Source organism: Phoca vitulina, unplaced genomic scaffold, assembly GCF_004348235.1.
Source record: "Phoca vitulina isolate PV1807 unplaced genomic scaffold, GSC_HSeal_1.0 scaffold4, whole genome shotgun sequence".
In the NCBI taxonomy this organism is placed as follows: Eukaryota; Metazoa; Chordata; class Mammalia; order Carnivora; family Phocidae; genus Phoca; species Phoca vitulina.
Genome location: NW_022589707.1, coordinates 61,260,547 through 61,276,421, shown reverse-complemented (window position 1 = coordinate 61,276,421; position 15,875 = coordinate 61,260,547). Strand labels below are relative to the sequence as shown.

At 34.6% G+C, this 15,875-nt stretch overlaps 1 protein-coding gene across 12 annotated transcripts in view; it reads left to right on the top strand.

Moving 5' to 3' along the window:
• The window catches only part of PPP1R9A (protein phosphatase 1 regulatory subunit 9A), a 297,335-nt gene that overhangs the window by 167,314 nt on the left and 114,146 nt on the right, over positions 1-15,875 (top strand). For all 12 annotated transcript variants that reach the window (XM_032402107.1, XM_032402108.1, XM_032402118.1 and 9 more), the window contains exon 5: positions 15,062-15,166. In XM_032402107.1, coding sequence (XP_032257998.1) covers positions 15,062-15,166 — 105 coding nt within the window. The remainder of the gene's footprint in view (positions 1-15,061; positions 15,167-15,875) is intronic.

Below are 15,875 nucleotides of genomic sequence, written 5' to 3'. Positions count from 1 at the left end.
ATACATTTTACAATTGATACACAGGACCCTAATTATTTCTCCAGTTCTCTTTCATGAATCTATAAAGCAAAATCAACTTTATGATAACACAATTGAAAATGCTGATAGTGGAATAAGTCCTGTGGGTGGTAACTGACAAATGATAGTAATGACACTGCGCTAAAGAGGCAAATTAAAAATGCATATGGGATCTGCTTTGTTTCTGGCTCCTATGTTTATTTCTTAGGCGTTTGCATGTCATCATTTGAGAATACTGTCCTGTTTGTTTTTTTTTGAAAAAAGTTACCAAATGTGAAACGAGGGTGCTATGTAGTTTACCTTCATTCAAGCCTCTCAAGGTTTTCAACTGATTTTAATTGGTTTTGACCAGCTTTTGGGTAGAAAGCAACACATAAAACAGATGAAGAGTTTTATTCTTAGCTCCCCTGCAGCAGACGCTCCCTGGGCTGGGGCGGGACCCATCTGTGCCCCTGGGGCGCCCTCCCGCCCGGGACAACCTGAATGGAAACTGCTCTTTTAATTGTGTCCATCTGTCATGATTCCGTAGTCGAGGGTTTCCTCTCAGTGCACACACTCCTGTGTTACTCTCCTCATCAAGTATTTTGCTTGTTCACCCCTTAGAGAGTTGGGATATTACTGCTTTGATATGGACATATTTTCATATACATTTAAAACTCCACTATCTGGCATTTCGGGGAAAATTGTGTTGACCCGAGTTTATTAATGTTGCTCCAGCTGGTCTCCCTCTCATTCGGCATCGGTTGCTTTGTTTACGTAGGCCCTGTGAGGTAGAATTTTTGTTTTTGTTTCCCCTTCCCAGATACATCTTTGTCGGTAGATAACTATCCAGTAACGTTAAACAAACCCTAGAATCGTCCAGCGTATATATTTTTGTTAGCTTACCCCTGTTGGTTCTGGGTTTTAGATTCCGAGTTGAGGGATGTCAGAAATACAATGGAGGCTGCAGAGTAGGCATTGTACCCTGTCGTTTATTAGCACACGAAAACCATTACAGACTAGCCAGGTACATTCCCGCAAACTCCGTTCCAGTAGGCAGTGTTTCCAGGGAAAAACAGGCTATTTCCTGTGTCATTCTGTACAACTTCTGGAAAGCCCAGATTGTCTGTATGTATTCTTTGTGCTTTGGGATGGTCTGATTCAGAGAGCTGTCTGTTTAATTTTTACCACCAGGACTCATGCCTGCTCTTTTTTGTGCTTCTAATTATGAACCAAGATTTGAGAGATTATCAGTGCTACCATAGGAAAACCTTTTACTCTACCATAATAACCATTTACGTATTAAATACCCTGCTGGCTCATGATCTCGTGGGTAGTAGGGTCAGAGTATGATGGCAGTAAACCTGAATTGCTACTCTTTCTTTTTAACCAATATTATTCCTCTCATCCTCTGTCCAGTCTTCTTTACCTCTCCTCCTTCTGCTCATTTTTAGTTTCTTGAGTTTGTCTCCACCTTAATCACCACATAGTCTTCCTCTATGAAATGGTAAATTAAAATGCCTCTCAAAATATCAAACTCAATAGAACTTCCCTCCCTCCCTCTCTCTTTTAAATTAAAAGTGGTTTTATTTCCTTGGTGTTTTTTAATTGTGTATCGGATTTTCATTTTTTTTCCTTTAATGAATGTAACACTTTTGAAATGAGGACTTTTTAAAATAAATATTCTTTTAATGAAAATAATAATCAAATAGCACTGAGCTCTCTTCATCCCCTTAATGCTGTCTGTATTGAGGCTGGCAGGAAGAATTATGTAGGATCAGGAACCTGCATTTTAATCATAGGCCGCCTCTTCCTCATACTGGTGTGACCGCAAAGAGCAAATCCGTGCCAAAGATCTGTTGTTGCTGTCCCTGTTGCACCGAGTGCTTTATATAAAGCTTGGGTCACTTCTGTCTTCCCAGGGACCATTTCCAGTGCTCTTCATTCCCTTGTGAGCTCCCTATTTCCATATTATTTTCCTTCTCCCTGAGGGGCTGCCTTTAACGTTTTATCACCAGGTCTGATGGTGGTGAATTCTTTCAGTTTTGTAGGTCTGAAAACGTCTTTTTGTTTTACCTTTGCTTTTTAAAGATATATTTTCTTTGTGTATAGAATTTTAGGTTGACGGGGGTTTTTTTTTTTTTTTTTTTTTTTACCTTTTAGTATTTTTTTCAGACCTTTTTTTTTCTGATTTTAGGCACATGAGTGCATGAACGAAAGTACATGTACACAGATGAATTAAGAAAATTAGAAAGTGCTACACATATTGTTGTATTTTCTGCTTATTTAAGTGAATTGTATATAAGAAGCATTGTAAAATCTCTGTTGACAAGTAGAAGCTCAAAACTACTGTATTAATTCCCCCTGTCCTTTATATTTTTTTGAGACAATGCCTTTTTGGCTTTGGATTATAGATTATAGATCCTTGAGTCCAGAACCTTTAGTTATTTTATTGTTATGCACATAAAAGAAAAGCCAAAATTTCCTTATACATACAAGAGAAATAATAATGATACGTATTTAATAATAGCTATTAGCAATAATAAATAAATAAGTAATAAACAAATAATAACAAAATATAAAAGGCATAGAAGACTGCCTGACATATAGTAAGCACCCAACAAATACTATCTTGATGAATAAAAAGTATAAAACCCCACAAAGCTATATATTCAACTGATCCTTAATTTTGTTAAGTAAGTAAACAAAGGCATAATATGCACAGAAAAAAATCTGGAAGGAAATTCACCAGCAAAATTTTAGTAGTGATCAACTCTAGATGGTGGGATTACATGAAATTTTTGTCTTCTTTATATTTTTCATTTTCTAAATTTTCAACGATGACCATGTATTACACTAAAACTTTTAAAATATTTTCTAAAATTAGCAAATGCTAATTTGACACTTGAGGATGGCATTTCATGGTGACCGCGGAAAGAGTCTAAAAAGTTTTCCTTTAGACTGAAGCATTATAGCACTTGCTCTTCTGTCAAATTTATTGTTTTGAAAATTATTTACCTAATTTTTGAGACATCCAGTAACTTTTTCTTAGACCTAATCTTCTTAAACTTTTCAGTGTCGTATTATAATCACTTATTTCTTGAGATCCACTATCCGTGCCCCTCGTCCTCGGTTTTGTTTTTTGTTGTTGTTTTTTTGTTGGGGGGTGTATGTGTGAGAGAGAGAGAGAAAGCGAGGAAGAGAGAGCAAAGGAGAGGGAGACAGCTATATAGATCCTTTTCCTCTTATTTTTCCTTCTGTATTATAAGAATGTTTATCTCTCAAATTAGCTTCTTTAACTCATTTTCATATTCAGTCAGGGAACTGATTTTTTTTTAAATGACTCTATAGAAATTGCTCCCAGATTCATACCCCAGTCTTGGTGCATGTAGAAACTATTCACTTATATCACTTATGTCTTATTTTTATCTCAAATTCAACATAAACTGAATTCCTCTTTTCATTTTTTTCTTCCTTTTCCTTGATCTGAACTACCTGTTTTTTTTCTGTGTTGACCCTATTTTTCATTACTTTAGATTTCCAGTCATCCTCTGTTCTTTCATTTATTTTACCTATATAATATCTTACTATATTGGATATTTCTTTCTTTGGAATGTTCCTCAGATTCTTCTTTTGTGTCCATTCTTTGAACCATATCTCTGGATCAAGTCTTTCTCTTATTACGCCGTGGTTTGTATGGGGTTTCTTTCAGCTGATCTTTCCCAGTTTATCCTTACCTTGTTCCAAGATTATTCTTCTACAATTATCACTTTGTTTGTATAGCCTTTGTGAACAATAGTGTATAGTTTCCTCCACTTTTTTTTTTTTTTTTTTTGTGCCGGTCAGAGCCCAGGGTCTTATTGACTTTGAATATCTATGTTATTTAAGTGCATATTCAGTTGTCTGGTTCAATCAGGAAGATTACATTATTGTCTGCACTGCTTTCCTTCCCCAACCTCCTTCCACATCTTAAAATAATAATTACTGTAACTACAATGTATTAAGGCCATATAATACATCAATTATTGTGCAAACCCTTTCCCATACATTTTTGCTAATATTACAACCAGCATGGTAGTTATACTAGACCTTCTTTATCTAAACTTAGGATTAATTCTTTCAGGAATTCATAGTTGAAGAAACTTAAGGTTTCATAGAAAATGGGATTAAGGGGTGCCTGGGTGGCTCAGTTGGTTAAGCATCTGACTCTTGATTTTTGACTCAGGTCCTGATCTCCGGGTTGTAGGGTCTAGTCCCGCATAGGGCTCCGCAGCTCACTGGGGAGTGGGCTTGTCCCTCTCCCTCCCCCGCTGCCCTTTCCCCCCACTTGCGTGTGCACTCTCTCTCAAATAAATTAATAAATAAAATCTTAAAAAATAAAGAAAATGGGATTAAGAAAACTGTGGTCTGAGGTAAGTGGATGAAAGCATCTAAATAAACATTTGCTAAAATAAAGCAATCAAAATGTGTTATAAAGAAAGAGACTATCAATTACACATCTTAAATTTTTCCTCTAATAGATGCAGTACTGTTCATTTACATTTAGCATTTTGCAAATTATGTACTTTTCAGTAGGATACCTTTTGCTAGCTCCTATCCAGCATTAGGAAAATGCTTGTGAATTTGTTTTATCCTCTGGTGGTGATATGGATTTGAATGGCATTTCCCACCCCCTAATACTTTTTCCAAGCATTCATTGCTTTTCCAGTTTTTGTAGATTTGGATTTGTTTACCACCAAGGCCTGAGGCCCTATAGCTCAACTCATCAGTCTCCTTTATTCCTTCTTCACTTTCACAGTGCTTGCAGGATGGGTGGGTGGGTCTGGATTTATTTTACCTCACATTTCTTTCTCTCTTCCCAGCGCTACTTTGTAGAAACATTCACTCCCAGTCTACCATCTGCTTTCTAGCTCTTTTCTTTTTCTGTCTTTCAGTCATTGCTTTTTCTATTTCTCTACATCACACAGATGTAAAACTATTCCTAAAACAACATACAGATGGGAAACAGCATTGGGGACTTTCAGTAGACTATCAATAAGTGAAAGCTTTGGGATTGAAATTCAGCTCTAGGTAACTCTGGGACCCAGATCCTTTTCTTACTACCATACTTCTTTCATACTCTTCACCCTACCCAAAATAGTATTTTTTCTCAACATTTTGTTACCTTTTACTTCAAGGTTAAACTTAGTGTCCAGTTCATCATTGAAACCATTCAGCTGTCATTGGTGGAGCCCAGCCGAACGCTCGGCCCCTGTACACTTGTACATAATAGTCGGTAGCACATGCATTTATGTTCACTTGTTTGTCATCATGTCATGTGTACTGAGTGTATATCCATAGATTTATGGTTAAGTCATTAAGAGCAGGGACCACAGTTACATTTCTGGTGTCGTCTATAGCAACATGCTGGTACTAGACTTTTGATAAGCACTCAAGCCCATGTATGAATGGATCGATGCCACTTATAAGATTCAGCCTTTTGGGGCAAATTTCCTTATGACTTTAGTTTTTAATGTTTATTCTGTTACTCTTCCTAAAGGTAATTTCCAGTAATCTCTAGTCTTTGTGAGGGTCACATTTCCATTTCTTTTTGTTTGTTTATTTTGATAGCACCGTACACTATAGCTGATGACTTTCTTGGCTTATTTGCAAGGACACTATGACTTCATTGTGAATCCATCTATTCTCAGTTTTTTCTTTGCTCTGGTTCCACTTGACTCTCACCTCACAGAGTCAATAGCCTTCCCCTGTTAATATCAACTTATTTTGTTCATACCTTTCTTAACACACTTACTGTAATATTTCACACGCCGTGTCTCCAGTTCTGCAACATACGCACATACCCCTATGCTTCTGTAAACATTTGTGTGTGTGTGTGTGTATGTATGATATTCTGAAACAGGAATCATACTTCATTCAAATTTGTATCCCAATGACTCTCACTGTTCTTGGAGTAGAGTCGTGATTGACTCACTCTTGCTAAATTACTGACTGAATGAATCAATCAGATCAATGAAGCAAGCATATTATTTTCTCTACTTATATTTTTCTAGCACTTTTGCTATCTTCCTTCTGATTAGAGTACTTAGAAATGTCCCGCTAATTGTATTTGTTTCATTGCATTTTATCTAAATTATCCTGTTCAAGGATGTGTATTTTCAGAAATTTCTTTGACCTTGCTTGTGCTTCCTTTATTCTTGTCCATTAAGACAATCATCACCCTCATTTTCTTTCACCTCTGATTACTCTGTCTATTGACAGTGTAAAAACCTATATTTTGCTTTTACTTTTATTTCCTCCCCAGTAAATGCTAGCCCTGGATGTATTGGCTTACCAAGAAAACCTGTTTTAGAAGTTTCGTGTCCTCTATTTAGTTAGTAGTCCTCTCACTCATCCTTGAACTTTTGTCTTTTCTTAAAATGTCTACCTTCTCAAATGCTCTTTCCCGATTCAAGTCACCTTACCATCTGTTCATTTCCTAAAAGCATAAGAGTGACTTCCCTTTTGAGAGTTTGAGCTTTTCAGCTTCACTTGCATCCCCTCCCGCCCCGGAAGACCAACTGTGTTCATCTTTCAAATTCTGTAAATCAACTTTAATTTGACTTTTTTTGAAAGATAAAGAATTTCTTCTTGCCTCTATCTTCCATAGATACTGGTAAATCAGGCACTTGAACTGCCATGAGTTTCTTGGAGAGCTGCCATGTGTTTACAACACGGTCATTGGTCACTCAGAAACATTGAGGAACTGTTGCTGTCAAAGCATGTGTTGAGCATATATTGCTTCCAGAGCATTCCATTTGACTTCATGTAAAGGTTAGGAAGAAATAAAGTCGTAATTTTGGCCATTAAAGTAGTTTAGAATCAACTTAAAACACAACGTCCCCACCCCCAACACATCCCCACACAACAAAATGACTTTCATAAAGCAACACAAGGAAATATTAAAGTATATTACACAAATTATGTGTACACAGACATAAAGATAGTTAAAAAAATGCTACTAAGATTAAGTAACATTTAATCAGGAAAGATGTTTTCTAGACAGTCTCTGAGAAAAAAATATTTAAATGACAACTGGCCAAGAGAAGATGTTGTCACAGAAAAGAGATTGGCATAAATAGAATGATGGAAAGTGAGCCAATAGTTAGGACATTTGCCTCTTTTGAGTCTTATCAACAGCAGTGTATAAAAAAATGTTATCCTAAAAGTGGACATTTAACTTTTGTCCCATCCACAGAATAAACTACACATAAAAGGAATTCTTTCTTTTCCTTTATTCTCCAAAATGGTTTAATAAGATTAGCAATACATAATTATTGCTCTGAGCTCAGATAATAAGACCCACGAAGTTGGCAATCTGTTTGCTTAGGGAGACCTTACATCTCAAGAAATAATAAACAATTATCTGGTAACATGTAACATTAAGCGAAGGTATAAAACATATGGTGCAGAAGAGGTTCAAAGGATAGAAAAGATCATTAGGCTTGGATAAACAGATGAATGCTCAAAGAGAAGTTCACATTTGAGCTGGGCTTTCAGGAGAAAGCTATTGAGGGGAGAGAAGGGACATATGGGCAAGTGTTTCGTAGAGGATACAAAGGCAGGAATGTGAACAGTCTTTTCAGGGTGTGGCCTGCCTTACAGTTCTTAGTTATGTGAGGATGTTGTTGGACAAAAATGAAAATGTAGTTGAGTTGATACTAGTAGATGGTAATACGATATTAATAAATGGAGTAAATTAGTAAATTAGTAAATAAATGGAGACGTAGCAATGTTTATAACAGTATTTTCAACATTGTTAAGATGTCACATGTCCTTATATTCATCTGTAGATTCAAAGAAATATCAATTAAAATCCCAGCAGGCATTTATTTTTTAAGGAAATTGAGTAGCCGGTTCTAAAATGCATATGGAAATGCAAGGGACCTAGAATAAAAATTCTGAAAAAGAATAAAGTTAGAGGACTGATGTTACTTGATTTTACAAGACTTACTACGAAGCCTCAGTAACCAAGACTATATGATATTGGTATAAAAATTAAAATATATGGGATAGAATAGAAAGTAAGGAATAGATTAAGACGTATATAGTCAGTCAACTTTCAGTAAAAGTGTCATGATAACTCAGTGCTAAAATGTACAGTTTTTTTTAACAAATAGCAGTAAAAGAATTAGCTATCCATATGACGAAAAAGAAACCTAAACCACAAATGTTACCACACCATAATTAATTAACTTTGATTAATTAATCAAAATTAACATAGATCTAGACGTAAGAGTTCAAACTATGAAACCTCTAAAAGAACGCATAGGTGAAAATCCTTGTATCATCACATTAAACAAAGGTTTCTGACACAGCCACAAAAGCTCAGACCATCAAGGAAAAACTGGCAATTTGAATTTCATTAAAATCACAACTTTTTTACTTTGAGAGACACAGTTACAAAATGAAAAGAGAAGCTATGGGCAAGGAGAAAATATTTGCAAAACATAACATACAGAATATGAATAACATTTATAAGAGAATAATAGCAACCTAATCTTAAAAACTATGGACAAATCTACTTTCTGTCTGTAGAGATTTGCCTTTTCTGGACATTTTGTATAAATGGAATCATACAATATATGGTCTTTTGTGACTGGCTTTTTTTCACTAGCAGAGTGCTTTCAAGGTTCATCCACGTTGTAGCATGTATCACTTTTCATTCCTTTTTATTTCCAAATAATATTCTGTTGAATGGATATACCACATTTTGTTTATTCTGACATCGTTTGGTGGATATTTGGGTTGTTTCTACTTTTTTGGCTATTATGAATAATGCTGCTCATGTACAAATTTTTGTGCGGACATGTTTTCATTTTTCTTGGTATATACCTAACAGTGGAATTTCTGGGTCATGTGGCAACTTTATGTTTAACCTTTTGAGGAACTGCTGGATGGTTTTCCAAAGTAGCTGCACAAAGTTACATTGCCTCTGGTAATGTATGAAGGTTATAATTTCTCCACATCCTCATGAACACTTGTTATTATCTGTCTTTTGATCATTACCATCTCCTAGTGGGTGTGAAGATACCTCTTGCATTTCTCTGGTGGCTGTTGATTCGAGCATCTTTTCCATGTACTTCTTGGCCATTTGGGCATCTTCTTTGGTGAAATGCCTATTCAGATCCTTTGCCCACTTTTTTTTTTCTCTTAAGGTATAATTGTCATATAACATTATATTAGTTTCAGGTGCACAACATAATGATTTGTATACATTGTGAAATGATCACCATGGTAACTCTAATTAACATTCATCACCATACATAGTTACGACTTTTTTTCTTGTGATGAAGACTTTTAAGATAGATAGCATCTTTCAAATATGCAATACAGTATTATTAACTATAGTCACCATGCTGTAGATTACATCCCCATGACTTACTTATTTTGTAGCTGGAGGTTTGTACCTTTTGACCCCCTTCATTCATTCTACCCACCCCCCCACCCCCCTACCCTCTGGCAACCACCAATCTGTTCTCTGTACCCAGGAGCCTCGTTTTTGGTTGGTTGGTTTGTTTTGGCTTTTAGATTCTACATGTAAGTGAAATCATACATTATCTGTCTTTCTTTAACTTAGTTTTAAAATGGATTATCTTTTTGTAATTGGGTTGTAACCATCTTTATAATACTGTAGATACAAGCCCCATATCAGATATATGATGTATAAGTTTTTTCTCCCAGTCTGTGAGTTATTGCATATTAAAACAATGATGAGATACCATTACACCTATTAGAATGGCCAAAATCCAAAACACTGACAATACCAAATGCTGGTGAGGATATGAAGTAAAAGAAACTCTCATTCATAATTTTGTGCTGTTATCATTTCAAGCTTTTTACAAATTGCAAATGGCTTCTTAACTGTCTTCCTGATTTTAATCTTTACCTTCTTCAGTCTCTTCTCCTCCTTACCCCTAATGGAGGAACATGATAGCAGTTTTCAAATATATAAAGGACTATCATGGAAATAGGAATTGACTCACTCTGTGTAACTCTAGTAGTAGAAGAACTATACTCTTTTCTTCTAAATTATATTATGAATAAGTCCTTCAAGGCTGAATGCATTTCGTAAAAAAATCAGCTCATTTTATAAATTCTTTTTTGGCCTCAGATGGTATAAACCAAGGCAAATAAAAATCACTTCTTCAAACCTTGTTCAACTTGCTATGCACACTCAAGTTTTGATCTTCATTTTGTTCTCTGATATCCTAGAACAGGCTGATACTGTTGGACTAACCTACTATCCTTTCTCTAAAAAAAAAAAAAAATCCATCCCATTACCTCACCTACACAATATATTTTTTTCTGTAACTGTTGGCGCTAGCATTGTCCCAGTTATCCATATTACACTTAATTTACAGCTTACTTAACCAACTTCTAGTTAACAACCTTTGCAGGTAGATAGGGACTTGATAATGATTGTCTGTCATACACAAGCAATACCAGACCAGTAGCTATTATTTTCTGCAGCCGCACACAATTTTTATAGTCTTCTTAAACTGTAAAGATAAACACATTCCTTAACATGATGCAAAGTTAAAGTAACTTTGTAACATTTTATTTTTTATTTATTTTTTGTAACTTTAACATTTTAAGTGGAGTTATATGTATTAAAAGCTATGCTTTATGACCAAGGTTTTCAAGATAACTAAAAATCTTGGAAATCGTGTTTTAAGCTGACACTCTATAAAACATAATTCCCATCAATATAAAAGTTTGTCAGAATTATGATTCAGTTTAGTTAAAGACAATTTGGTTTTCTTATGCTTTTTAAGCTTTATGTAGGGATACTGTTAATATGATCAGTATCCATATCAGAATATTAGGAAGTTCAGATTAACTAGTCTTTTCATTTGGAAAATGCAAACCCATACCTTTACAAAATCATGGAGAAAATATAGGTATGTATTTTAAACCAAAATTATTAAATTAGTCTTATTTGCCTAAAGATTCACTTCTATTATGTGAACTGGGCTTTCTATAAAAATATTTCTGAGCTTCTAGCAGAATCTCTAAGAAGGATTTTTTTCTTAAATGTCTAGCACATTTAAAGTCTTCATAAGATACTAGAATATAAGATTTATGAAAGTGCTTGCTATTCTCTCTGAACCAGATTATCACTCCTTTAACTTCCAAGACTTTATAATTTAATTTATTAATACCCTTCTATGTTAGGAACATATTTCATGCATACACAGTGAGAGATAATGGCTTTTCTCAATTACAACAACACAGAATTTGTCGCTTCAGTTCTACAACCTCGGAAAGAGCTTTAAGTAATCAGAGAAACACAAAAACTCACCAGTCAAGATTTCAAAGGGCTATTTTACTTTCTAGTGTTCAGGAAATTGTTTATGAAATAGTTTAAGCCCACAAATAGACAAAAAAAAATTAAAGGATAGTAACTCAAAATTTTTTTTATCATCTTTCACATGAGAGATAATAGATCCCTATAATCCCAGTAGCCGTCTTGAATGGTCAGAATATAAAATTACACTCCTACTCATTGCTGCTACCAGTGGGGAGTGATTTTTCATTGTTGTTTAGAGCAAACTAGATCCAGAACCAAAATGGCCAAAGCCAGAAAAAAATTAAAAAGTACTACATTAGGACAAAACCATGTTAACAAAGATAGTGCTCTGTTGCTGCTTTAGAATCAGTCCAGGGACCAAGCAATTATTCCTGGGCTTAAACAGCCCATGAAACGTATTTCTGTGGTAACAGTTGTATTGGCTTTGTGAATCCACTCTGGCATCTTGGTGGAAGCTCCGAAGCTATCGTAGGCTTATATTCAGAGAGTTAAAAAAATGACTTTCATACATATAAAATGAACACGGATTAGACTTTACTTAACTCACTAATTAATGAGAGAACCAGTGAGATGTGGTAAATGTGATTCAAAGGACATTTTAGACATGCGTAGTTAAAGACAAGTTAATAAAGTAGTATTAGAATAACATTACTAAGTTAGATATAAAACTAGTTAATATTCTACAGGGAAATAAACCATGGCCTATGGGATTATCTTTTCTAACAGAAGGAAAGTATCTGAATTTATTCAGGACAGAAAAATCTGCAAATTAACATGCAACTTAAGTATATCCAGGATTTTAATCAATTTTAAACAGTGGATCAATGAAAATACATTCCCCCAAATTATCCTTGGGTGGACCTGTTAAATAATGTGCCTAAATCATATTGAAAAGATAGGTTGCTCTCCTTTTTATTCTTATTTTCAAACTTTAACTCTTCTTAACACATGGCAACAACATATGATATACCCAACACTTGTCCAGAGTAATTATAGTGGCATAAGGTTTATTGGTGGGAAGTGTCAATATGATAAAGATGTAAGTGTTCCCCAAACTAATCTAAAAATCAGTATGATTTTATTAAAACCTCAACGAGTGTTTTTATAGAACTTGGCAAGTAAGTCCAAAACTAATTATGAAGAGAAAAAGCTCAAGAATAGCTCAGAAAAATTTGAGGACAATGAACAAGGTGGAGGGAATTATCCTATGAAATGTCAAAACTAATTATGAAGCAATAGAGTGTGCAGAGATAGACAGACAGACAAGTAGAAACTAGTAGAAAACCCAAAACATGTTGATGCACATTTGAAACCCTGACAGATGCAGCACTACAAATCAGTGGAGGAAAAGTGAACTCTTATTAAAAGTTATTAAGGCATTTGTTTATAACACTTGGAAAACATAAAAATAGATTGCTAACACATATTATAATAAAAAATAACTTCCGGGTGGATAACTACCTAAATGCAGAATGGCAAAATGTTAAAACTTTTAGAAGAAAATAATAGAATGTTGTTATAACCTTGAGGCAGAAAGGGGTTCCTGAAACAAAACACAGAACTACCTGATACAAAGCTGAAATTTCAAATGTGATTATATTTTTAAAAATTGTTTTCCTCAAAATCACCATTTTTCAAAGAAATGTGAAAAACAAGCCACAGATTGGGACAAAGGTATTTGCGACATATTTAATTGAGAAAGTGTTAGTATGCAGTATGTATAAGGACATCTTCAATAAATCAATAAGAAAAAAGACACCCAACCCAACAACATCAACAAAAATGGGTAAAAGACATGATCTAACAGTTTGCAGAAATGGACAAATGACTCAGAAAGATATGAATAAACGTTCAGCCACACTGGTAATCAGGCAAATGCAATTAAAATCACAGTGTCATGTCTTTTTATACTTACAAGATCACCAGTATTTAAAGGGTCAGAATATACCAAGTATTGGTGAGAGTGTGGGAAGTCAGAACCTTTCATACATACAGTGCTACTGAGAATACGCATCGGCATAAGCATTTTGAAGTAAAATTTGTCTGTTTAAGTTGAAAAAGCATATGTTCTTTGATTCAGGAGTTCTATTTCTAGGTGTATATCATGGAGAAACTCACACACGTGTGTAAGGAGACACATATGAGCAGTATTCATAATGGCTAAAATGGAAAACAATGTAACTGTCCATCTGCAGATAATGGATGAATATATTTTGATATATTCACAAAAGATGTATATACCTGGTTGTTAAAATGAATTAGTAGAATGGTATTTATAACTGTAGATAAATCTCATACATAACGTTGAATGAAGCAAACTAAATTATGGAATGAGAGGCACACTTCACAATGTTTGAAAACTGCAGATGTACACATTGTGCATATTCATGTATACTATTATTTCTACTTCAAAACGTCCATAGGAAGACTGAGCATCAAAATTAGTATGATGGTTACATCTATGGAAGCAGTGAAGGGACTAGAATTAGAGATGAATAATAAAGGGGCTCTAGCTTTTCTGGAATACATTTCTTTAGGAAAAAATCTGACTCAAATATTGCGCAGTGCTGAGATTTGATAAAGTTGGGTGTTTGGTACATGGGTGTTTATTACCAATTCCCTCTGCATTTCTCCATGATTGAAATACTTCAGGAAAAAAAAGAGAGAAATACTTCCTTTTGAGGAATAAAAAAATGGTATGTATAAAACATGCATATAAATTTAAAAGCATTATACATTAAACAACACTAATACTGTATATTGCTCCTAAACATAAATAAATATATGCATTTATATACGTGTGTGCACACATAAACATACATACAGTTATGAGCATTATCTGTTTCAAGCGTACAACTTGAATAGGAAGGATTCCCTGCAATTCCTGATGTTTTTTCTTGAAGAGGAGAGGTGGAAAGCAGGATTAGGGATGAGGCCCACAGCATATTTCAGCTGGATCTGTTGTTTTATGTAATTTATTAAGGACCAAAAATGATGTAAGTATGTCATACATTAGCAGTTACCAGTTCTTTGTGATAGGAATATGAATATTGGGCAAACTGAATCTCTCCATTTAGTATTGCTTTTCAAAACAATCTATTTTTCAAGACGATCTTTTATTTTATTTTATTTTTTATTTATTTATTTATTTTTTAATTTTATTATGTTATGTTAGTCACCGTACAAGACGATCTTTTAGAAACATTAAGGATGTGAGGGCGATCTGGCTGCGACATCTGTCACCCCATTGCTCTCCAGGGTTGATTCGGCTCATCTGGCTGACTAGGCAGGTGTCCCCTTTCTCCCTCACCACTCCACGTGCATCCCTCCCGAAGCTGTGCGCTTGGTTGAAGAGGATGACCTTCCCCGATAGAGGAGAGCTGTTCTGCGCTCCCCTGCTAGAGCTTCCAAACAAGCTCTCAAGGTCCATTTGTAGGAGAACATAGGGTAGTCAAGCTTCCAAGACTCCAGACACATCCAAATGAGGCTCTGCATGTGGCAGTCTGCCTTTCTTAAAAAAAAAAAAAAAAAAAAAATTAAAATAATAAAAACATTAAGCATTTGACTAAGATCGGACCTTGTGGATAAAAGACAAATTTTGGGGTCAGTAAGAGTATCATAAAATCAAGTACTTTGTCAACTCATGTATTGAAAATGATAATGTACTATCAGAAAAGTTAATTGTGGCTAATTTTTCTCCTCTTCCCAAAGAATACAAGTCAATGACCAGATTGTGGAAGTGGATGGAATCAGCTTGGTGGGTGTCACACAGAATTTTGCTGCAACAGTTCTCAGAAACACCAAGGGCAATGTCAGGTAAATATGTGGCTTCAGATATGTATAATTTTATTACTTAACATTTTGTTGAATTTTAGTTTTCTAGTTATATGTAATTACAATGAAGATTTTATCTAAATACTCAACACCTGCCTTTAGTTTTTAATGTTTCCTTCTTTATTGTAATTAGTTTATGCAAATGTAATTTAAGACCAAAACTTATGGTATTTTAGAACGACATGAAGATATGAAGTGTACAGTGTGAATCAATATGGTTAATTACTGAACTATGTTAGTGTGCCTCACTGCATAAAATTTCTGCTTAAGTCCTCAACAAATATGAATTTAGACTCTAAAGCCTTTTAATAAAACTAGTTATACAGTAAATTGAAATTGAAATGATTATACATGTATCCAGCAGTACATGTTTTTAGATAAACTGGCTAAATTATTTGAGGTTAATACATGCATTTAAAAAATCTCTTTATAGACTTTATAGGACTAATCTTTGGTAAACTGTAACTTTGCCAACTTAATAGGACAGAGGGTACATTCTTTTGGACCTTGAAATATATATCCTGTCCTGGGGGTTCTGAAAATTGTAGCTTAGAAAACAGATAAGAAAGTAGTCCTGAGCCAACTAAGGTCAAGGTTTGAAATCCATTTTATTTGGTATAGGGTATTTATTTTTAAATATCGTGTTGCTTATGTCTTAATATTTTTCCATCGATCCTACAAAGGAAGACAG